This window comes from Alosa sapidissima, chromosome 13 (assembly GCF_018492685.1).
Source record: "Alosa sapidissima isolate fAloSap1 chromosome 13, fAloSap1.pri, whole genome shotgun sequence".
NCBI classification, from domain to species: domain Eukaryota; kingdom Metazoa; phylum Chordata; class Actinopteri; order Clupeiformes; family Clupeidae; genus Alosa; species Alosa sapidissima.
Window position 1 is genome coordinate 14,817,662 of NC_055969.1, and position 25,071 is coordinate 14,842,732.

Sequence of the window (25,071 nt, forward strand, 5' to 3'; positions counted from 1 at the left end):
CTTACTTTACTTACTTACTTACTTCTTCATGACTTGTTTAATTTAAATGTCATTGTAATTTATTTGACGCATGCTCGCGTTTAAAAGTGTCAAGCATAGCTGTCCCCGATGTCACAGCAGCTCCTTGTGGAAACAGCAAAGAAGAGTGCACATATCCGATGAGATTTCTGACGAGGAGCAGAAGATCTCTGCCTTACTAGAGCCTTTCTGTGAATAAAAAATGATATGGAATAGAAACATCTGGAATCTATTTATTTCAGCTTAAAGTTGGCTACAAAGAGCATTCATAGCCTAGAGAAAACGATACATTTTTCTTTATCTGCAATGTTCCAGGAAGATAGGCTTACATAGGCTATTTTTAGGCTGTCTCTGTTTGATCACAGGTCCAAGCAAAACGCCTTAGAGTGGATATAACGTCAATGCATTCTAGTTATATTTGTACTTTATTTCATGTTGAGTTTTGCTTCCCAGCATGCATTGTGATTCATTTACACATTTTAGGCTATTATTAGTTTTTTTTTAAAATTTATTTTGAAACAATATGGTTTGAACAATTTAGCTTAGCCTAAGCCTTCTCTGATGATGTTTGCAACAATATGCTACGAAATATGCCTATTAAAAAGTTGTAGTTTATTAAGAAAAAGACACCGTAGATGTGAAAGTAGCACATCCTATCCCGGTATAAAGGTCCATGTCTACTCATCATTAGTGTAGGCCTACTGCATAGGGGCCTAAGGAGGACGTGATTTCAAACATGACTGGTTGACGTGAAAACTTAAGGTAAGTGTAAATGCGAGTTCATGTTACGACAACCTCTCTCCTAACAGCCTTTGAAGCCTACAGGATGTAATACCGCAAAATCAGTTTCATGTTTTTTTTTTTTACCATCGCGGAAATATAAACGTCTCGCGAATAACGTCGCGGTGACCATTACAGGACGTCCCCTCAAAGTCTCGGTGACGTTTTTCAGACCTCTCGAACACAGGTCCGCGGGACGTCAAGGGAACCCTACACAATGTCGAGGAGGTGACGTTCGCCAGGGGACCTTTAGGGGACGTCGCCAGGACTTTATTTTCTTTACTAGAGGCTTGCCTGGTGTCCCTTTAACTTTTAAATACTCATACACAATGCATGGGGAAAGCATTAAATATTAACCTAGAATCATTTGAGAAGTTTCAAGGAAAAAAAAATATTTCACAGACACATTTACTCTATTATCATGGAACTGTGCTGACACATACAGATACCATACAATCAGAAAAGGTATTGTATGGGCATGTCTTTACCTCAGTTTGTGTCTGCGGTGTGTATGTGTGTGTGCTCTTGTGTGTGTGTGTGTGTACGTATGTGTGTACGTGCGTGTGCTTTCGTGTGTGTGTGCTCGTGTGCTTTCATGTGTATGTGTGTGAGCATGTGTGTGTGATGGAACTGAGGACCGTGTAATAGAGTAAATTGGCTGTGAAAACTGAGATCCCCAGGTAATACCATGCTGCACAAAGTGACAGGGGAACGGGCACACACGTGTCAGCAAAAGATAGCGAGAGCACGATAACATGAGACAGGGTTAGAGAAAGAACGAAACAGGGGAGATTGCACCACATGGTCCACATTGATCGGTAAGTTTACATATTTTTACAAGTTTACAAAGCCATTTGCCCCATGAGACTAACATGTGCTGAAACTTAACACATATGCCTTTGAGCACTGAATATGTGCTTGATTGTGGTTAACAGTCTCTGTTTGGAAACCCAAGCCTCCATTAAATCTTTAAGTAGGTTCTTCTTGTGACAGCTGTGGTTTTTGGGATAGTGTGACCAGACAAGTGAGAGTGGGTCTGCAGGTTTAAAAGATCAGGTGGACCGTATAACCGTTTTCGAGGTCTCAGTGTGGAGTCACTTACCATGGTGTTGCCACTAAGTCTTGTCTATCATGCCAGGTCATCTCCCTGATATCAGGCCCTTTTAAGCTTTCCTTTTAAGAAAGGAAAATACCTTTCACTTATTGGTGGTATATTTCAGATGCCTTCAGAAAATAAGTTTTTTTTCCTACTGATTTTGGATATTTCATTAAGTAGGCTAACAGCAAGGAGGTGACATGCTCGCTCTCTGCAAGTTTTGCACACTCTTTTGTGTGTGAGGTCATGAAGCGTCGTCATGGCGACTGGGAGTCGGTAACATGATGGCAGAACTGAGCCCTGAGGTGCCTCACCGAAATTCCAGAACAGATCATCTGTAGAGAAACGACACAGAATGCCGCGAAAAGAAACAGCAAGGAAATTGGAGGATGGTGAGTGAAGCATCAGTATGATGTGCAACCTGAGTTGAAATTAGTTACTGTTGAGGTAAAAATCAAACATTTAATTGAGATATTTTACATTTTAACTTTTTGTCTGATTTGACTATATGACTATGATTTGAGTATGAACATGTGTTATTGTCATGGAAGTGTCAGAAATAACAGATAATAGTAGATTATTTGTTACTGATTGTTGTTATTATTTAATTTTTTTATATATAAATTGTAATTATTGTAATTGACCATTCTAAATGACTTTTTAGTGTACACAATGTTGCAATAAATTGTACAAGAAAGACAAATATACTTAGTTACGACTTGTTTCAAGCTGACCATGCACTGGTATGTTCTGTGTTCCGCTAACCTGACTGCAGTGGGAATAGATATTGACGGCGAAGTGGGAACCGGGAGTGAGGGTGAGTTCAGATGATTGGAGATGATCTTTGTGCTTTGTTATTGTGCTTGTGTTTGTGAACAGATGGATTGGTGAACACAATGAGCATTGTGTTTATGACCTGCTATGTCTGTGTGTGTGAGAACCTGTTTCTAAAGTGAGTATGTCTCAGTGACTGTCATCTGATATGGGTGGTTGCCTCATGATGACCTGTGGCACAAGTTTAAGCAGTAAGGTGTAAGATTATTATGAGTTTAAGTTTAGTTGGTGAATAATCACTTACAGAATGTGTTTCTGGAATAAGTTTACTGAGGATGTTTCTTTGACTCTCCTCTGATACTATAAGAGGTTGCTTCTTGATGATTTTGCAATATTTTTTAAGCACTAAGTTTGTTGAGAGTATAGGTCCAGTTGGTGAATGTCTTTTTTTATGCATGCAGAGGACACCAAACCCAAGGCCAATGGTAGAGGAAGGCAAGCCGCGGGCAATAGGGGCAAGAAGATGGAGAGCAAAGAGGCAGAGGATGATGAGGACGAAGATCCTCGGAACAAACGAGCGGCCAGCAGGAGGAAGGCGGGAAGGAAACCCAAGGAAACTGAGGACGGAAGCAAAGAGGAGTCCAAGGCAGGGGGCAGAGGGAAGAACAAGAAGAGGGGAGGGAAGGGCAAAGGAAAAGGGAAAGGCGCTGATAAAAAGAAGAAGAAAGGCAATGGAAGCAGGTACAACACCATCTACCTGGGGCTAACAGGGGCTAGACTAGAAACTGAAGTATTCATGAAATGTGTGGTGAAAAAAGAGAAATGTAAATGTATTGGCCTTGTCCCTCCCTTTTGCTCATGAAAGCTCGGACTCCAATACCGATTCTGATGAGGAGGAGTCCATGTCCGAAGGAGAGATGGCCCGACTCACAGAGGAGTTGGAGAAGAAGAGGAAGCTTGTTGCCATCATGAGAACCAAGCCATGGCGTATGAAACGCCGCTTTGCAGCTTTCAAGTAATTATTCATTCTCTGTTTGAAGACTGCGTTGAAGACTGCGTCTATTTGCGAGCAACTAGTTTGTTAAAGAAAACATTATTTCAAACATAAAGTGGTTGGTTGGTTCTGGTTGCAAGTGAATTTAAACAGTTTTCAGTCAATAACCTACCTTGGTATGTGGGCAATATCAGATTATATGCTCTGAATAGAATGATGCCAACCACTTGTGAGAAAGCAGTTATCAGCGGAAACCTTTTATGAAGTAGAAACTGCAAAGAAGAGTCACATTTCAGAACATCAGGTAAACTGGTACATCGTAGAGGAAGGAAGGGAAATTGTAGGTGTGAAGGCAGATAGACAGAAAGAACAATGAAAGAACAAGAAGAAGATAGACAATATCTAGAAATGAGAAAGAATTCTCAGAAAGTCAAATTCTATTCTTAGAAGATATGCTGACAAAAGCAGAGGAAATAAGACAGGCGCTGGGTATGCAAGAAAGAATGAAATGAAGTTTAAAAAGTCAAATGCATAATGGCAAATAGCTTTACATGCAAACCTTGGCATAGACTAGATGTTTTCAGATCATTCTCCAGCAATAAACCCTAAAGTGATATAACTGCACTAAATATTATGATTTTAATTGTGTATTTCCAGAGAGGCCCAGGAGTTTGTAGACAAATTTGAAGGTGCTCTGGGGGGGAAGGGCAAAGGAAAGGCATGGTTTGCCTACAAAATGATGATGAAGAAGGTAACAACATGTGTCTTGTCAACAGTGTTGGGAGTAATGCATTAAAAAAGTAATGTAATTACAGTAATGCATTGTTTTGTGCTGTAATACAGTACTGTAAGGCATTACCAATACAATTCCAGTAATATTTTACTCGGTACAATTCTCAGTAACTGAAGTTACTTTGCTTTTTAATCCAAAATTGAGAATTCTCAATTGGCACCAGAGAAGATTATCCAAGAACTAAAAAAGTAATCTATGCTGGTCCTGGAATTTGATTTCCTTGTTTAGATGACTGTAGAAAGGGAATTTGAGTTATCTCTGCCATTCATGCAACAGATCTAACATGGTTAGGCTATACTTCTCATTTCAAGCAGTGAGAATAACTAAAATGTTGCTTTTACAGACAAAGATTATAACCATTATTCTCAAACTATTTGCATTAAGTCTACACCACTGTAAGTGGAAGGAAAGGCAACCAGCAATGATGAGAACCATTTAAAGTCAACATACTGTACCTTTGACCTTTGGGGCCTACATTGTAGGGGCCCCATGAGCCATAACTGCAACCATTATATTGTTCTTTTGTTAGCCTTAAGCCTGGCTCAGTCATTATGCCATACCACATCACCTCCTGCCGTGTAATGAGCTGCATTGAACACATGAAGATCTATTAAGAACACCAAATCCATATTTCCTGTTATTTTGGTGAAAGTAATGTAAACGTAATGCCTTACAATTCAAAGACAGTAATATTGTAATGTAACAAATTACTTTGAGATAACAGTAACAAGTAATAAATAATGCATTACGCTTTTGAAGTAACTTGCCCAACACTGCTTGTCAATAGTGATTTTTTGTATTTTGTATTGTGAGAACTGACAGATTTAGTTGGTAATTTCCTTATACCTTATTGGTTTACAGAAATGGATCAAGTTTCAGAAAGATTTTGACATTTTCAAGACATCCTGCATACCATGGGATAAGAAGATCAAAGACGTGGAAAGTAATTGTTTTCCTAAACTTATTGTGCACTATTTGTCATGTTATTGTGACTAAAATGGCACAGAGAGTGTGTCATGGAATTAGACTCAGTCAATATCCCTCTCATGTAAAAGAACTGATTCACTTATTTGAAAAGAAGAAGATAATTGATGAAACTTATTTGAGGGAGAAAATATGACGGAAAGTACAGTCACAAAAGATACTGCCATCATGTGGAGAACTGTGGTACATCAACAATGTTAGCGCCCTTAACAATTGTACATCTTTGTTCAATGCGTCTACATAAAATATTTACCTCTGCATAAAACATCTAGCTAATTTACTGAGGTAAATTTGTTGAAATTGGCTTGGGTGCACTTTAATCCTATGTATTTGTGACTGGGTCTCCAGGTCACTTTGGGTCATCGGTGGCCTCCTACTTCATATTCTTGCGGTGGATGTACGGTCTGAACCTGGTGCTCTTCAGCTTAACATTTGGGCTTGTGGTCATCCCTGAGGTCAGAGGTCACTCAGAGGTCACATTGTTGCTGTGTGTAGTGTAGTTTGAATGCATACATTTCTAACATTTCTAATAGGTAATGTGATGACAGATTCTAATGGGGCTACCATATGGATCCATACCTCGGAAAACAGTACCTAGAGCTGAACAACCTACGGCTATGGATTACTCTGTTCTTATGAACTTCAATGTGAGTTAGCTAATACAGAATACTCCATCTAACCATTCTTGTATATTCAATAAATGCAATTTATATGTATTAGTAACTTCACTAATCTATCATAAAGCCCAGACAAATGTCAACATTCCCCTGTACATTTTTGTGATATATCTGTTCTATATATTATTCAAAAAGTCAAAGTGTTGGTTAAACTACACATCATTTTACATCTCTATATATAAATGTATTGCAGGGTTACTGCAAATACTCAGTGCTTTTCTATGGGTACTACAATGACCAGAGGGCCGTTGGGCCTCTGAAATTCCGACTGCCACTCTCTTATCTATTGGTAGGGATTGGGAGCTTTGGCTACAGCCTCATGGTTATCATTACAACGTAAGTCCACCTATAGCACCAGTACAGACTGTTGAAGATATCGCATTTTCCTGTAATGTACAGTTAAAGTGGATATGAATTGAAAAGAAAAACATGTATGTTGTCATGTTGTTCCATGTCAGAATGGCTAATGATCAGGATGTCGGCGGGGATGATGCGGATGATGAGTTCACTTTCTCCTGGAAGTTGTTCACCAGCTGGGACTTCCTTGTCTGCAATCCTGAGTCAGCAGATAACAAATACGCCTCCATCACCACAAGCTTCAAGGCAACAACACACACACTCACACTCTGTATTAATAGGGACAGTGGTAGTGTAGTGGCTAACGAGGTGGGCTAGGATACAGTAGCCCAGTGTTACTCATTGCGCGGCTCGTCAAGCTATAATTGGTGGCTTGCATGGTAGCTTTGGCGAGATTTTGTCAAATTTGATTTTACTCATTTTGAGTAGGCCTAAACTGTTCGCCAAAGGCCATCATCTCTGGCCCCAGCTTGATAAAAACAAAAGTAGGCTCTGATTTAGCCTATAGTCTACTGTATGACTTCAACGAGGTGATCTTTAGTTTCGTTCTGCTTACATCTCACTGCCACTTGCAACGCCTTTGAATGCAATCCGCTGCCCTGTTTACCGGCAATGCTACAGCGGACTTAAACTGCCACCTCATGGCGATAAGTTATAATACATTTCACGCAGCTACGTGAATCACGGAAAGCGCGAATGAAATTGCCACTTCTAAATGGGACCTACTGTAGGCTATATGGTAACACAGCCAATACGTTTTTTCAAATGTGCTTTATAAACATACAATACTGCACTACAAAAGCGCAAACATCTGAATTATACATCTCCCTTCACCCAAATAATGAAGGTGAAAGGAAGTTATTAAGCCTTAATGGTGCTTCCTAAAGGGGTTATTGTCATTGGAATTTGGTTTCTGAAGCAGACTTTCCCACTTGCACAGAAACCACTTAAACCACTTGCACAGAAAATGATGTCTTTCTTAATGAGCACATACACCTGTAAGTCAACATTTTCGACCATGAACACTATCAAGAGGAAACAGAGAAACGACTGACCCATACTCATCTTGAATGCCTCACTGTGATTGCAACAACAAACAAATACAACATGAAGAAAGTGAAGGACATGCATGCCAGCTTCCGCTCATCCCAGTATTAAAGTAAATCTGGTCTTAAATGAAAATGTATTGGCTGTGTTATTTCTTTTTTTGTGGGATGTCCAATTCATATGTAGAAATGCACATTTGCAAAGGCGACTTAGTATATTGTCGTAAAAGTGGCTCTCCTTTTGATTTTGCACTGCCAATGTGGCTCTTGTGAAAAAAAATAGTGAGGATCACTGCAGTAGCCTGAAAAGATGTGGGCTAGGATACAGTAGCCTGAAAAGATGTGGGCTAGGATGCAGTAGCCTGAAAAGATGTGGGCTAGGATGCAGTAGCCTGAAAAGATGTGGGTTCAATTCCCGCCTTCCACTGTTGGGTCCTTGAGCAGGGCACTTACAGTAACCCTGAGTTGCTCTGGGGACAATGGCCCTTGTAATATAATTGACATATGTAAGTCACTTTGAATAAATTAATAAAAGTTAATTATTATTCAGACACATACTGTATACTAAAGGCATCTGTCAGTATCAGTGATGATGGATAAAACTACAGCTGAATTGGCACATTACCTTGTTTACTTCATCATTTTATTCACAACATGTAATATTTTGTTATAATCCTTACTTTTACAAAGTATCCCACAGGAACAACCTCATGTGAAAATTGCAGGACTATGATTTTTGTTCTGGTTTTCATATAAGGATAGGCTATGATGTCACTGTCATTTGTGAACTCTTGCAGGAGTCCATCGTGGACTTGCAAATGAGCCAGAAAGAAGAGAACATCCACCTGCGGAGGTTCCTGCGGGTGCTGGCGAACTTCATGATCACCTGCATCCTGGGAGGCAGCGGCTACCTCATCTTCTTTGCGGTCTCGCGGTCACAGGAGTTTGCCAACAGGGATGACCTTGGGTGGTACGAGAAAAATGAGGTACTGTGGATAAAACAATTATGATCTAAACATGAGAACACGTGATCTAAAATAAGCAAGGATTCTCGTTTTGGACCACTACATTGACCACTGCAACAGCTACCTAAATATATATAAAAATAGGTTTCATCTACTGGTGGCACTCTTAAAGTACAGAATATGAAATTGGTCAAATGATGAATGAATGAATGTGAATGGAATAGCTCATCCTTATGACTCTCCTCTGTTCTCCTGTCATAACAGCTTGAGATCATCATGTCTTTACTGGGCCTGGTCTGCCCTCCATTGTTTGAAACCATTGGTGAGCTAGAGGATAACCATCCCCGTATTGCCCTCAAATATCAACTCAGTCGCGTATTTGCCCTCTTCCTAGGCAACCTCTACACCTTCCTATTTGCTCTGTTTAACGATGTCAACAACAAGGTAAGCCACGGTCACGTGCATGTGTGTCTGTGAAACAGAAGTGCTGAATGTGTCCCTTGGTCACATGCATTTCTAAAAACAAGAGCACAGAGAATGCCCCATTACCATGAGTGATTACATTACATTACATTACATTACATTTAGCAGACACTTCTTGACCAAAGTGACTTACATATGTCAGCTATATTACAAGGGATCACATTGTCCCCGGAGCAACTTGGGGTTAAGTGCCTTGCTCAAGGGCACAACGGTGGAAGCTGGGAATTGAACCGACAACTTTCAGGCTACTGCACGCTAGCCCAGCTCCTTAACCACTACACTACCACCGCCCCAAAAAAATGAGTGATGGGACAGCCATGACAGTTTAGCCTGATATTGAGACTCATTCATTTTTAATGAGCAAGAATATTGACAAGACTGGTCTTGCTGTATTGTAGTTGACACCATGCTATGATTTTGCATAATGTTATACAGTTTATTTTTTTTTTTCATTATATATTCATTGTGTATGCTGTCTCACTACAACAATTCCCAGTGACTTTAGTAGACGTGGTAATGAAGACTATTCTTGTCTATTCTATTCTATTCTAGTTAAATGTATTTTGTCTTGCAGATTGAGGAGGAAGTAGACATAAAGAATAAATCAGTTTGGTTCCTGAAGGAGTACCTAGCCAACTTTTCCATGTACAACAACGACTCTGAGGCCACTGCTCCGCCCATCAACCCTGCTGATGCCATCCGCGGACCGTGTTGGGAGACTGGCGTTGGAGTTGTAATTCTAACCATTTTGTTGGCCTCTGACATGCTATCTATTATGTTACTGTTTCTGTCCATTAGAATAACATCAGTTATATTCTCATACCACACCAAGTCCATTACCTTGAAAGCACTGAAAGGTGATATGGTTTAAAAATGGGCTTACATTTCCACTTAACAGTAAGGACAAAAGAAAGGTTCCATCTTGTTTGTCTGCAACAGTGTCACACACTGGATAAGTATAAGTATAAGTATATATACTTTTTTGATCCCGTGAGGGAAATTTGGTCTCTGCATTTAACCCAATCGGTGAATTAGTGAAACACAAACAGCACACAGTGAACACACAGTGAGGTGAAGCACACACTAATCCCGGCGCAGTGAGCTGCCTGCTTCAACGGCAGCGCTCGGGGAGCAGTGAGGGGTTATGTGCCTTGCTCAAGGGCACTTCAGCCACGGCCCACTGGTCGAATACAACACAGAGAATAATATGGTTACAATTAGCAGTGAATGGTTTAAAAGGTTCACCTCACTGCCACTTACTTGCCCAAACTTAAGACTACTCATCTGACTATAAGATTTAATTTCTAAAAATCTTCAGCGACCCACCCAAACATTTATTCACAACTCCGAGACGAGACTAATATAAAGTATTTCCTTATCATTTATTTAATGGAATTTGAATAATTACGCATGCATCGTGATGCAATAAACTAAGCCTATTACAACTACCACTCCATTATACTGTAAGACACTTCAGTGTAGCGTTACCCATAATCCGACAACCCCATCAAATGTGTTTCAGATCAACATCAAATGAATGTCTGTTTGAAGAATATATTTAATTTGCTTTTATTACTACTTTTATTACTAGGTACTTTTGAATTGGAGCCATTTAAAGGTGCTCTAAGTGATGCCACGCGTTTTTTAGGCTAAAACATTTTATGTCACTTACTGCAAACATCACCTAACCAACCACTAGCTGTCTGTGTCCTGAATACACTGTAAAAAACGTGATCTCTGGACACCCCAGGCTCCAAAAACGGCAACAAAAACAACCTGGGCAAACCTAGCCCATAAAAACATAACAAACTGTTCCAGCAAATCACAGACGAGATGCACGTTTAGGAGAGTTTCAATTGCACAGGAGCAGCACGGAAGGGAAGGGGAGGAAGTAGCGAGCTATCTCTCTGTTTTGTTTGAAAGTCAACAGAAGTGACGTTACTTAGCATCGCTTAGAGCACCTTTAAAGGGACACCAGGCAACGTTTTCGTCTTAATTAATCATCTTCGTAAGTCGGTATATGGTTAAATGACTCATTACGGGGCGAATGAAGGCTCTCTCGCCCGCCCCTACTGCCTGTAGGAAGAATATCACACTAGCAAGTTTGGTGTATCCGACCCGCTGACCTTCAGTCTCACAAAGTCTCAGACATCGCGAGAAGCAGGATCAGTTTACATCCTGCATCCCCAGCACAGAGGCAGGCTAATGAAACGCTAGCGATTGTTGCAAACGTGTGTATAATGGCAGAGCCGGCGAATAAGCAGCGAAAACCCTTGAAGGAAGATGCGAAGAAAAGGAAAAGAGCGAGCAAGGGCTTGTACACGTATTGACACGTACAGACGGTAGGGGGAGCTGCATAGAGAAAAAGCATTAGGCTTGCCTGATATACCTTTAATCATTAACTTTTTCAATATTTCAAGCTTAATTACAAAATGTAAAATAAATCAAATAAATAATGTAGGCTACCTCTCACAGCCAATCTGCAACACCTTGACGGTATACCAGTAGGCCACGACCCACACTTTGGGAAACACTGTGTTAGAGGATCGAGATATAGTGACCCTCTACCTGGTATGAAAATTTAATCAGTACTTAGGTATTCTGTGTGAGTGGACACAAACACACACACAGAAGGACTGAGTTACAATACTCTCTGCCCCCACAAGGATAATAAAAAGGATTATTTTGATGTTTTATAATTAAAGGCTAATAATATGAAGCCTATTTCAGTCTAAAGTACCTCTTTACCTGTTAATCTAAAGTACTTCTCCTGTCATTCACAGGAGTTTATGAAGCTGACTGTTTCAGACATCCAGGTGACCTACATGACTATTTTCATAGGTGACTTCCTACGGGCCTTCATTGTGAGGTTTCTCAACTACTGCTGGTGCTGGGACCTGGAGGCAGGATTTGTGAGTCTTCATTTCTTAGCAGATTCTGTGAAGAGTTATTATTTTCCTTAGCCATGGAGGAGCACAGTTAAAATCTCTCAAGTACTCTGCATGTTTCTATTTTCAAGGGTTATAGATAACATGCTTTGTCATGTCAACCAGAAGAATCTTTAAGGGAATAATACATTAGTTTTGTCAATGACATTCTTTGTTTGGTTGGGAGCAAGCCTAAATCAAATCAGATTTTATGTAAAGTACTTCTTTGGAAACTTTGGAACACATTTCAAAATCATGAGTGACATGGGTGCACTTAACTACTGTACCTTCATACTGTCTAGCCATCATATGGAGAGTTTGATACCAGTGGCAATGTCCTGGGGCTGATCATCAATCAAGGAATGATCTGGTAAGTTGTAAAACCCTAAAGCTGAACTTGCTGAACACTTGTTTTCACCCTTGTTTTTTTTATGATCAATAATCTCCCCTTCAATTCTGTCAGGATGGGTGCATTTTATGCCCCTGGTTTGGTGGGACTCAACGTCTTACGTCTGCTGAGCTCCTTGTACTACCAGTGCTGGGCTTTAAAGTGCTGTAACGCGCCCCACGCGAAAGTCTTCAAGGCCTCCAAGTCCAACAACTTCTACATGGGCCTCCTCCTCCTCATTCTCTTCCTCAGCCTGCTGCCTGTAGTCTTCAGCATGATGTCTCTGCTGCCCTCCTTTGATTGTGGTCCTTTCAGGTACAGGATAATGTGTTGGAGTGTGGAGGGAGGAGGGACGTGGTAGCGTAGTGGCTGAGGAACTGAGCTAGCATACAGTAGCCAGACAGGTTGTGGGTTCAAGTTCCTACTGCCACCATTGTTCCCTGAAGCAAGGCACTTAACCCCAAGTTTCTCTGACTAGGCTGGCCCTTGTAATAATTGACATAAGTCGCTTTGGATTAAGCATCAGTCAAATGAATAAGTTATAGTTACCCTCTCGTACTAACACACGTGTGCACATATATATGCCAACCATGAATTCTTTGCGCTGACGTAGTCATGTTTTTAGTGTTCTTCAGTAGTCTTTCACTATTCCATCTGAGAGTCACTAATACAGCTCATAGTTCAGCACATAGGCAGAAAAAAGATGATCAATCAAAAACCAAAACAATGGTGTGGTATGAACCAAAGCTCATTAACACTTCACTTTTGCTGTTCCCCTCCATTCCTCCTATAGTGGTAAAGCGAAGATGATGGATGTTCTCATGGAAACAATTGCCCTGGACCTGCCGGCCTTCGTAGGGACGCTGTTTGGTGTGGCTTCAGACCCAGGGCTCATCATACCAGGTGTTCTGCTCATGGTGTAAGTGAATAGACAGTAATGTCTATGAGATGTCAAAAACCGTCTCATGCATCGACACGATCCTACTGCAATAACCAAGTGATTCAACCTGACATCATCCTTTTTCAGAAGTGTTTACAGTACAATGTGCAAAGATGAAAGTAGATGGAAAAACTTTTCGTATTACATTTATAAAGTGGACACTTTGCAGTGAAATTGCATGTACTATGTGACACAGACGTGAGAGGAGATATATAACTCCTCGGTGATGATCTTTTATGTTAATGTAGCGGGAGCGAGGAGTTACTACGCTACTAAAGTGTGTGTGTGTGTGTGTAGGTGTGTATTATAATGTTCAGTCTACTGCCCAGGAGAGGCACTTACCTTAACAAATCACCAGGTGTGTATTTATTATAATATTACAATAGAAGCTATAACTAGACTGCATTTCCGGCGGGAACTGCGAATGTGTGCTTGCCCTGGTCCGGTCGCCAACGTGAGCAGACAGTGGCACACGCTATACTGAACCTGGCTTGATCCAAGCATTCTAACAGTGCCTTTCAGTGTTGAAGCAGTGGCAATACCTCAAAAGCTCTAGTAGAGGGCTATTCAACTATTGGCTTGCGGGGTGAATGCGGTTCATTGGATTTTACCTGTGGCCTGCCTTCGAATTTAGCTTCTATGACTAAGATCAAATCAATAAAATAAAACGACAGCAGTGATTGGCTGCAAAAATAAACTAGACTGCATTTCCGAGGAACTGCGAAAGTGTGCTTGCTCTGGTGCGGTCACTAACGTGAGCGACAGTGGAATATGTTACGTTGAACCTGGCATAATCAAAGAATTCTAACAGTGGCTAATTTTCAAAATCGGGCGTACAGGTCAAAGGTTACATGCATTAACATACCTGAAATTTTTGCTAGTTGCAGCGACCCCTAGGTCAAAGGGCACCAAATTATATGTGTCCTCACAATGGAGCAGTGGTGGAATGTAACGAAGTACAAATACTTCGTTACTGTACTTAAGTAAATTTTCCACGTATTTGTACTTTACTTAAGTAAAATTTATAGTGCATACTTTTGACTTTTACTTCGTTACATTTTACAGCAATTATCTGTACTTTTACTCCGCTACATTTCTACAACACCATCGTTCCTATTTACGATACATTTTATGATCAGTTTTTTTTTTCTCTCTGACAAACACGTTTGTTTTACCGGGGGGTTGCTAAAGATTCTGGAGCGCTACGTGCATTCTTAGAAACATAAGCTTCTAGTCTAGACCAGGCAAAGCGTGAGCTTGTAGCCATCTGCATTCGGTAGGCTATATTCACCAGACCCATGGCTACACTGTACATGCAACTGTGTTCTGTGCCTTTCTCTGTCTGTTATCTGCAGCGTTAGGGCCTCCTCTCCGATGCTATCTGCGGATCAGCGAAGTTACAGGCTATGCCCATGCTTCTGTCACACGTCTGATCATTTGCGGCACAAATGAATGGTAGACTATTAATGAACCGGTGGCCGGAAAAAACGTAACATTTTCCAGATTAGGAAATATTCCTTAATTGTGTGTGATTAAATAAAGATGCATAGCCTACAATTGGGGGGTAGTAACGTGAGCGCTCATTCAATGTCTATGCGTCTGCGCAAGTGAAACTGAACTTAATCATAAAGACACCTTTCTCAGCAACTTTTCTGTTCAATCAGCATAATTGGCATTATGATCCACCCGACGTTTCCCTTGTCTACCCCGTTAAACTTCAGGCTCTCGTGTTTTGCTGAATGATATTACTCAGCAGATCACCCTAGTAGATAACCAGAATTACAGTCTCTAGAATTGTAGGTCAGAATGTAAACTGGGCCACAGATGGTAAGCACAATTGCATTAACTTAAAACTATCTAGTCGAGTATAACCTAAAACTAGCTTAATTAAAATGCCACAGCCCATACTGATTTTTCCTTTTAGAATATAGATATTAAGAGAATAAATCATTATGCAAATACTTTTACTTTTAATACTTAAAGTACATTTAAAAGCAGGTACTTTTTACTTTTACTTAAGTAGGGTTGTCATTGTGGTACTTTTACTTTTACTAAAGTAAATATTTCTCTGTGTATTTGTACTTTTACTTAAGTACTGAGGTTCAGTACTTCCTCCACCACTGCAATGGAGCCCCGAGTCCCTGAACCAAGTTTTGTTTTGAGAAATGAAAGTGTCGCTTAGATATGAGCTAAGTTCCTGTAACTCTAGCGCCCCCCTAGTGGTTGAATGTCACCAAATTCACTGTGTGTTCTCAGGATGGGGTCCCGAATCTATGCACCAAGTTTGGTATCGATACGTGAAAGCGTTCCTGAAATATGACCTACTTCCTGTTTTGAGGCTACGGATTTTGTTTGGCTGTAACGGCTGAGACGGGTGAACGCTTTTGAAAATCAAAAATTCTTCTGATAAGATTTGACAGGCTACAGAGGAATTGACCAATGGCAGCAGTTAGCTGGTGTGCAAACACACCAAACCAACAAACAAAGACCTTAACTTTACACATGATGGCAGAGCTACTCTACAAACTGATAAACATCACAAGAGTCATAGTGAGGGTCATTAAAGTGATGACTTACGTTAACTCAAAGACGCAAACAAAGCAGGACACACTGGAGTGCTGGGTTGCGATGAACAAAAGAATGAACTCAGGGTGAGCAAACAATTTATCCTGGTCTGAGCCCCTTCTCCGGAGCTACAGGGTTTCCCAGCAGGTAAACTGGGCGTGGTTAGGTGGCAGAGCCAAACAATCCTGCAATTTCTCCACAGCACTTTCACCTCAAGGACTTTGCGCAGATTTAAATGTACATTCAAAAATGAGAAACTATATAATAATAATAATAAAATATGTATATATAAACTTAGGGAGTCTTTCACCAACAGTATTCTAACAATACTCTATTGTAGTTTGCTAACCACCACAACCCAACAGTATTCTAACAGTACTCTATTCTAGTGTTCTAATCTCCACAACCCAATAGTATTCAAACAATACTCTATTCTAGTGTGCTAATCTCCACAACCCAATAGTATTCTAACAATACTCTATTCTAGTGTGCTAATCTCTACAACCCAATAGTATTCTAACAATACTTTATTCTACAGGACTATTTATTTGTCGTGAATAAGATGAATGGTCTGATAATGGAAGCCAGTGTTTCCCACAGAATTTAATTGCATTTGTGGTGGTAGGTGGGGGGGGGGGGTCTGTGTCGGAGTCAATAAAATAAAATAATTCTAACAATAATGCTTCAAGTGGGATTTGAACTCTCAACCTAAGGATCACTAGTACAAGGCATTATCCCACTAAGCCACTGTCAATCCTACATGTTGGTCAGTCACATTCACATGGTGAAAATGTGTATTGGTAAACACACAACAAGAAAAACTCCAAGCATACATTTGACAATAAAATGAAGGGCTTTTCTAAAAGAGTACACTTGAAAACTTTTTGAAATTCTAGGGCAATTAGACATTTGTGTTGAAGTTCCCCTAAATGTCATAGAGTATCTCGGCATTCTGATTCTTGGCAACTGATGAGTGTGAATGTTGATTGCCTGATGTAATTCAGGTGCTGTTCAATGGTGTGAATCTTAAATGACCAATAGCATGTGCAGCTTGATCCTAAAGCTCTAAAGCGTTCTACATACTCGACGCACCCGACCGGTAGCGCGACAACATGACGTCAAAATTACGTAGATCTTTCTGGCGCGCCAGGATTTAACCCATCAGACGAGCGCGACAAAGCGGAAACAGGAAGATGAACTAGTTCTAGGGCAAGCGAGAGTTGCAGTGTTTTGTTACAGTCGTGAATTTTGAATAGTTTGCTGGATAAGTTAACAAAGTTACCAGCGAGAGTTGCAACACATGGAATTAAGAAGAAAGAATAGAAACGATTTATTTTCAAACAAAAGATATCTATTAAGGCCTGAACAAAATCTCTTTCCACTTCAGGAAATAACACAAACTCAGCCAGCTGCTAACTAGCTAGCCAGCTAACTAAACTGTTTAAATTAATAAAATTTCCCTCGGGATGACTAAAGTATCTATCTATCTATCTACCTGTGCACACACCTTGGAAACTAGATGATAATGATGATGGTAGTTGTGAATAGTAGCAACCAAAGTCTGAAGTACCATCACAGAGGCTAGCTACTAGTGTTTCTTACTGCAGCTTCTTGTGCTGTGTAACGTAGTTAGCGTTAATATTTTCACAACAGCGACACCTCTGTTCAGGAGAATATTGCAACTAGTGTCGCAACCACCACACGCGAGTATAAATGGTTACGGCGCTTCTGTGATGTCACATTGTCACGCTACCGGTCGGGTGCGTCGAGTATGTGGGACGTTTAACAGGGATTTGAACTCTCAACCTAAGAAACACCAGTACAAGGCATTATCCCACTGAGCCACTGACAATCATACACATTGGGGAGTGACATTCACATGGTGAAAATGTTGGTAAACACACAAGAAAAACTCCAAGCATACATTTGACAATAAAATGAAGGGCTTTCCTGAAAGAGTACACCTGAAAACTGTTTGAAATTCTGGGGCAATTAGACATTTGTAGAGAAGAACACTAATGGATGAAATATAAATATGATAGAGTTAATGATGAAGGGAAAATAGTAAACAAAGAAGTTCCCCCAAATGCCATAGAGTGTCTCGGCATTCTGATTCTTGGCAACTAATGAGTGTGAATGTTGATTGCCTGATGTCATTCAGGTGCTGCTCAAAGGTGTGAATCTTCAATAACATGTGCAGCTTGAGCCTAAAGCTTTAACCGTGATTCGAACTCTCAACCTAACAAACACCAGTACAAGGCATTATCCCACTGAGCCACTGACAATCCTACATATTGGGCAGTCACATTCACATGGTTAAAATGTGTGTTGGCAAACACACAACATCAAGAAAATTAGCATACATTTGACAATAGATTTAAGGACTTTATAAAAAAGAGTACAGATCTGAAAATGTGCACTGTTAATGGTATCCACCTAATGATGGTTGTATGGTTGTTCTCATATAGGAATATAGGTGATATAGGAGAAATGGGCTGAGTGGTCGAAATTTATTGGCCTTTATCTCTGAAATGGAACAACATATCCAAATTATTTTGAACTTTTGTGAGGCTTGGTCTAAACATTGTCTGTGAGAATTTTGGTGAAGATTTGATCATTTTTGAAGCCTCTGAAACGTTTTATGATGTTTGGCTTTTCTCTTTTGAAATTGTGGCAAAAGTAAACATTTTTAGAGCATAAGACCAGGGTGAAAAAGATGCATCTGAATTTAGAGATTAATATGATGAAAGAATTTTGAGTCTAGGTCAATCTGGAAAGGAGAAATAAGCCTTTTTGACAAGAGCGCAACCTTTAGGTGCAGTACCCCAAATGTTGGGTTATGGGTAATGGGGGGGTACTGGTAACAATACCTCAAAAAATGTCAAGTTTCTAGGAATTACGGTTTATAGAAATTTAGGTGATATAGGAAAAAAGGCCTAAGTGGTCCAACTTTATTGGCCTATATCTCTGAAATGGAAAAAAATATAAAAATTCTGAGCCATAACTTTTGTGAGGCTTGGTCTAAACATTGTCTATGAGAATTCTGGTGAAGATTTCATTATTTTTGAAGAGTGTGAAACTTTTTATGATGTTTGGCTTTTCCACGAAATTGTGGCAAAAGTAAAAATTTTTAGACCATAAGACCAGGGCCAAAAAGATACATAGAGTTTAGAGATTAATATTATGAAAGAATTTTGAGTCTAGGTCAATCTGGTAAGGAGAAATAAGCATAATTAACTTTTTTTGCCAACAGCGCCACCTTTGGGTGCAGTACCCCAAATTTTGGGTTATGGGTAGAGGGGGGTACTGGTAACCATACCTGAAAATTGCAAGAGTTTTGGAGTTACGGTTTAGACTGCAGTATGACTTTTAGAGGTTTTTTTTGCAAAAAATGAACGGTACAGAAACAATAGGGGTCCTGCAGCTACAGTACACTGCTCGGACCCCTATAAGAAAACTTAAGAAGAACAATAAGTGCTGCTTTCAGCAAGCACGCTTAATAATGTCACGCGTCTTGCACCTCTCAAACTGGGCTATCAGGTAACCTACAGAAGAATTGAAATTATGAAATATGAACAAGGCATTAAAATGCTGCTTGTTTGTCAGAATACTTTTTCACTGATTTATTTTAAAAATATGAGCTATGAGTGTGAATGTTATATATTTCATCCCCTAATTCTGTTTTACTGGTTTATTTGACAAGTAATCTATATGGATTTGCTCTATGAAGACCTTATGTCTGTGTGGGATTGTTTTGAGAGCCTATTGATGTATCTCAGAATAAAGGAATGTCCACAACATTAGTGATGTTTTTTTGTGTGTGTGAATGTATTTTACTTAACTCATTAAATTTAGCTGGATACTCATGAACGCAGGTCTCTAATAGCCACAATAGGAGTAATTTTAGCAACACCGTATTTTGAGTGGCCATAACGACCCAGTGGATCATGAAAACGTGCCAAAATTCACATTCCTTGCTTGTTGTTGGTACATTAATCCCATTGCCACTTATCTGTGATGTAAGAGTTCAGTATAGGTTTAAGGTCTGGGGCAGGGATTTGACATTCTGTGACTTCTTCACTGAGAGCTTGCTTAGCAGCACTGTCCGCTTTCTCATTTCCCCTCAGACCAACATGGCCTGGGACCCAGCAAAAAAACTACACTCAAGTTCTGGTTCTTTAGACGTTCTAGTTTATCAAGCTCAGCTTTGGTTGTATTCTTTTTGCGTGACATTATAGCCTACTGAAAAGATTTTTAATTGCAAAAAATAATTTATCCCTCTCACCCATAGATTTCTATTTATTTACAAATGTACATAGGCCTACTGTAATTACATTTATACATAGTTATTCTACTGATCTTCATAGGCTACTATTCATCCTGCACATAGACTTAAGACTGTATGACACATATTACTACACACACACACAGTCACTGCTCCACTCCCCTCCCGCCCACACACACATCTTCACTGTCATCACTCACATACATCATACATACAGTACTCAGCTTGCAATAGTAAGTCCCTGCCCCCCCCCCCCCCCCAATACACAGCACATTGTCTCATGAGGAAGCTACCCCAACACACATATTGCACACTGCCCTCTCCCCACATACACAGCACCCTATCCCATCTCCCCTGTCATCCCCCCAACACACACACCAAGACCCCTGGCAGTTGGGTTAGCCACTTGAGCCGTGGATCTGCCCAAGGTTTCTTCCTTGGTTTCTTCCCACCTTTTTTATGCAGCCCTTGCCTCTTAATCTACTAAACCCCTCTTCTACTGCACTTTTTACCCCCCGCATCAGGCTATTTACAATTTTCTATTACGTAACTTAGTGAACACTTATCAAAACTAGATGTACCGCATAGCGGTACAAAATATGACCGCCGCTCAGTCTTGTACATCCATTCCGCGAAAATAAATCACACTTCAATTTGTCTCCATATTTTACTCCATCCCCCACTCTTGAAACTTTTGTGTATGCTTGTTTGGCATGCCTGAGTGTGTGTGTGCGGCTGCACAGAAAGTAGCCTACTGGTGCTGAAAAGGTGAATAGATTGTAGAATAGCCAAAGAAGATGTAGGACATGTCAGTTATTTGCACCACTGGTTAGATGTAAAACAGCATTTCGTTTCAGACTACTGTTACTTAATTTGTGCATTAACAATAACGTTTCAGACTACTGTTACTTAATTTGTGCATTGACAATAAAGTATTACACTTGAGACCAACATACCATATAAGATTCTTCATCCTCAGTGCCACGGTTCAGGTAGTTATTTAGGAAAAACTGCTTTTTTTGCGGTTCGGGGGGCCCAGCACGGGGGGGGAGTGGCCCCCGGGGACGAACCAAAATTTTCCGTAAAAGTCTAGTAGGGCTACATACCCACCAAATTTCATGTGCCCCGGTGGTTCGGTGTCCCGGGTATCGTTGACCAAAAATTCAGGAAGTAGATGACGGGGAAAAAAAAAAAAAAAACTTCGACAATCCCTATATAAACCTCTTCGCTAGCGGCGGTCATAATAATCCTGCTGACGTATCCTCCCCTGCTGGCTGCTGTTCACATTGCAATTTAACAATAAACTAGTCAGAGGTTATTATGGCCCGTCCAGTTTCACTTCACATATTATATATTGTATTGATGTAGCCTATTTAAAACATTAACTTTCTTCTCAGTGTTTCCTCTTCATTTAGCGGTGCCACTGCTTCAGAATTAGGGGAGACGCAAAATATTGTCCGGAAGCATAGTAGGCTAAATGCCCTCCGCTGGCTGCTGAAAATTGCAGTTTAACAATAAACAGCAATGCTAATGTGATGTACCTGTCTAGTTTTATTCCATAAATATATTGTTTTTATAGACATTAGTGCCATGCGCTATCAAGAGCTTCCATGTGCTACGCATGCGCAAAAACTACAATTTTCACACAACTTGTTGGAAAGGTGTAGCCTAGCCCAGGCTAAGGAAAAACCCATTCATTTCTGAAGCTGATTGTATTGAAAGTATTTCCCATATCGTAGTCTATTAGCTTGCTAGCAAAAACAGCAAAAATTAAACTGGAGAGTTGATGTCTCCGCGAAGAAACTACTGTTACATTAGATGCACACTCAATCGCGAATCGACGCAGTAAAAAAAGCAACGACTGTTGTGTTTCTATAACATGTTGGCACAAAGCTTAATTTCTGTCATAAACTAAGTAAGCTAAGCGTTTCTCCATTGTCAACGTGAACTACCGGTATGTTCAAGCGTTCAAGTGACATGTGGTAACAATTTTGAATTCTAATTGTGAGTTCATAACAGTGTTATTTATTCTGGTGAGACTAGGCTACACAGTGGTAAGTTAGTTTAAATATCCATACTGGTGAGACTAGGTCAAATGAAAACCTGAGGATTATATGTTAAACCTGAGTGTTCAGAGTGATGAACTGTCATTTTGTTGCTTTTAAGCATTTTATTGTTAGAATAAAATCCAGCAATTGTTTTTTTATAGTGGGTTGATTAATGAATACTCTCCAGAGTAGGGGCAACTTTCTCTTAGTACTGCTGTGAGTTGGGTAAAGGGAAATAGCTTGGTGTTGCTGAATAGAGTACCGAAGTCTGACGTAGCGTTTCCATGACTATTAAAAACCCTGAAGCCCTCGCTGCCTCCCTCACAGTATAGTTTAAGTCCAAGTTGAACTGTGTAGTAGGAGTCAGGACGTGATCCTGTATTTCCCTGCCGTCTGGAGACATTAGTATTGAATAACCTTCCCCTACCATACGGGTACTACCACCCGTTACATATAGCCTACTATTCCGCTCTACCAGCTGGAACTAGGCTTACTACCAATATTGTTTAAAACTAATTTTCCTCCTTGTCGTTCGTTCAGCTTCGTCTTGTCTGTTCTTTTACCGTTATCTTCTCCTCGCGAACCCCACTCAGTTACCCTTAGTTACCCCTAAGATTCTATGTCATGAGCGAGCGCTTATAAAAGAGCGCTTGTAATGGCCCCCATTACATTAAAATATGTGGAATAAGTGATATTTTTTCTTGCAGGATGGCCATATATTGGCTGAACGCTGTAGCAGAAGAATACAAGAATGCCCTCTCGGATCTGAAAAAGAAGATAAAGATGGCAAGTACAAACTTGACTTATAATTTGTGACCATGAACAGTAGTCCAGCCAACATCTGGACTAGATGATGGCATTATTATAGTCGTGTCCTGTTTTACTCTTTGATATTTCAGTTAGTAAAATTATCTTTTATTGATTAAGCATGTTACTACTAGAAGCACTACATTTTGTGGGCTTGTCTTCATAATAACCTGCCCAATCTATTTTGAAACTCTCTGTTCGTAGACCAGAGAAGAGGACAAGAAAAAGCGTAAAAACAAGAACTGCTTCAACCAGGCACAGCAGGACCTGGAAGACCTGTTCCCAAAGCGATCTCTTGCATGTTGAAAATTGGTATGAATTGTAGGCCTATCATTTAAGTAGAAATTCAATATAGCTGAACATTCATTTGATTATTGACTTATTGTTGAAAACAACTCTAATGTATTATTACCATTGATAACCACTGTGAGTTTATTATAATCCTGGAAGAGCATTAGCACATCTTCACTATGGCAAAATAACCTAGGATGATCTAGAAAGCACTTAATTGTTTATCTTTTTTATATTATGTTGTAAACCCAATCTTTACTGTTTCAATAATATTCCCCATTGTAGCCAGGAAGGTAGGTTATCTGTATACAGTCATCTAATAAATATTCTTTCATAATAGTTTTGTTATTTACTGTCGATTCACCTCCAATCGGTAAGAGTGCTTGTAAAGATTGAGTAAATAAAAAAAAATGTAGGTAACAGATTTGATGTGTTATTGTGTGTCTCTGGTGCTTCCACACGCATACAAACTTGGAAAAAAACCCATCCATGCTGTTTTGAGTGAGATAAGGGTTTCTGGATGTATCCTGCCTTCAGCCTCCAGGGTGAGTTGGTCAAAATCGGCAAGGCTTTTGACGTCACAAGCAGGGGCAGAGCCAGACATTTTAAACATTGGGGGCTTAGCCCAGTGTCACACACAGGAAGGCTAGGGGGCAGTTTTTTAGTGAAAAATAACCCCTTAAATAATGACTTCTAGTAAATTCTGGACACATTGAGACTTTAAAAATGTGAGACTCAAGGTATATCTGACTGGCACTTTGGGTCTTTCAAGAGGGGTCTATAGGCATAGCCTATCTGATCAGCATGCACTTAGCACTTAAGTGTTTTTGTTATGAGTTATGGTTTGTATATTATAGGCTAGTATACTATGCTGAGATAACCCTGATTGGATGCTACCTTATCTCAATACATTTTTAGAGAATCAAGTCCAGTTGGAGTGCTACCAGGAACTTTGTCAAAACTTTGTAAAGGTGGTGCTCTTTGGTGACAGGCTTAATTCATTTTAGAAAAGTTGTAGAATACCAAGGCACTCATCTTCTTTGTAGTTAAAATGCCTTTATTTTAATGGGCACAACATAATTAAAACACTTCGACGCGTTTCGGCATGAAACCTTCGTCAGGAAGTGACCAGTCTCTTGTGTGGCATACTGAAATAAAAGACATCAATTCCATTAGTGTTCTCAGGTGTGTGGGTGGGACCAATTAGCTAATGGCAAACCCCTATAGAGCATTTGTGTTTAAATTTGTGTAAACACAAATGCTCTATTGTTGTATATATGTATTGCATGTATGTTCTTTTTTGTTCTCTAAATACTCTTTTATGTCTGTAGAGACTGTGGAATGACGCCCCCTGCTGACCACCATCAATACCTGTTTGTTTTTCTGTTTTTCTGTGGGTTTGCCTTTGTTAAATGAGGGGTTTGCCATTAGCTAATTGGTCCCACCCACACACCTGAGAACACTCATGGAATTGATGTCTTTTATTTCAGTATGCCACACAAGAGACTGCTCACTTCCTGAGGAAGGCTTCATGCCGAAACGCATCGAAGTGTTTTAATTATGTTGTGCCCATTTAAATAAAGGCATTTTAACTACAAAGAAGATGAGTGCCTTGGTATCCTCAATACATGTTTACTTTGAACTCTGGCCAAAGTAGCCTTATGGTCAGGTTTAGCACAGCCCCACACATTGTGAACCCACTTATTATAATGTTCAGTGGAACACATGAAGCTAAATTTAATCCAGGGCTTAAAATTAATTTTACAAACTGAAATCACATTTTCCTTATAGGCCTATAGAGGTAGGACGTTCATCGCTGCACTGCACTGTTTCCAAGGGGACCAGTTTCAGGG

General features: G+C 40.0%; 1 protein-coding gene and 1 long non-coding RNA gene across 2 annotated transcripts; both read left to right on the forward strand.

Moving 5' to 3' along the window:
* The first annotated feature begins 2,187 nt into the window (after positions 1–2,187).
* On the forward strand, positions 2,188–3,177 carry LOC121679606. The gene is made up of 3 exons (XR_006021354.1): positions 2,188–2,286; positions 2,624–2,711; positions 3,130–3,177. It is a non-coding gene; the product is annotated as an uncharacterized LOC121679606 (long non-coding RNA).
* A 14-nt stretch (positions 3,178–3,191) lies between these two features.
* Positions 3,192–23,552, forward strand: LOC121680498 (transmembrane channel-like protein 2-A). Its single transcript, XM_042059901.1, has 17 exons — positions 3,192–3,409; positions 3,534–3,683; positions 4,320–4,413; positions 5,317–5,398; positions 5,788–5,894; positions 5,988–6,086; positions 6,310–6,452; positions 6,575–6,719; positions 8,317–8,505; positions 8,749–8,928; positions 9,542–9,700; positions 11,751–11,879; positions 12,197–12,264; positions 12,358–12,597; positions 13,076–13,201; positions 22,828–22,906; positions 23,132–23,552. The coding sequence occupies exons 1-17, from the start codon at positions 3,192–3,194 to the stop codon at positions 23,231–23,233; spliced, it is 2,310 nt and encodes a 769-aa protein (XP_041915835.1). The 3' UTR covers positions 23,234–23,552.
* The last annotated feature ends 1,519 nt before the right edge of the window (positions 23,553–25,071 follow it).

Coding starts and splice junctions, on each gene's coding strand:
- LOC121680498 (XM_042059901.1), top strand. CDS start 3,192: ATGGAGAGCAAAGAGGCAGAGGATGATGAGGACGAAGATCCTCGGAAC. Junction 3,684..4,319: donor CGCCGCTTTGCAGCTTTCAA/GTAATTATTCAT, acceptor GTGTATTTCCAG/AGAGGCCCAGGAGTTTGTAG. Junction 6,087..6,309: donor CTGTTCTTATGAACTTCAAT/GTGAGTTAGCTA, acceptor AATGTATTGCAG/GGTTACTGCAAATACTCAGT.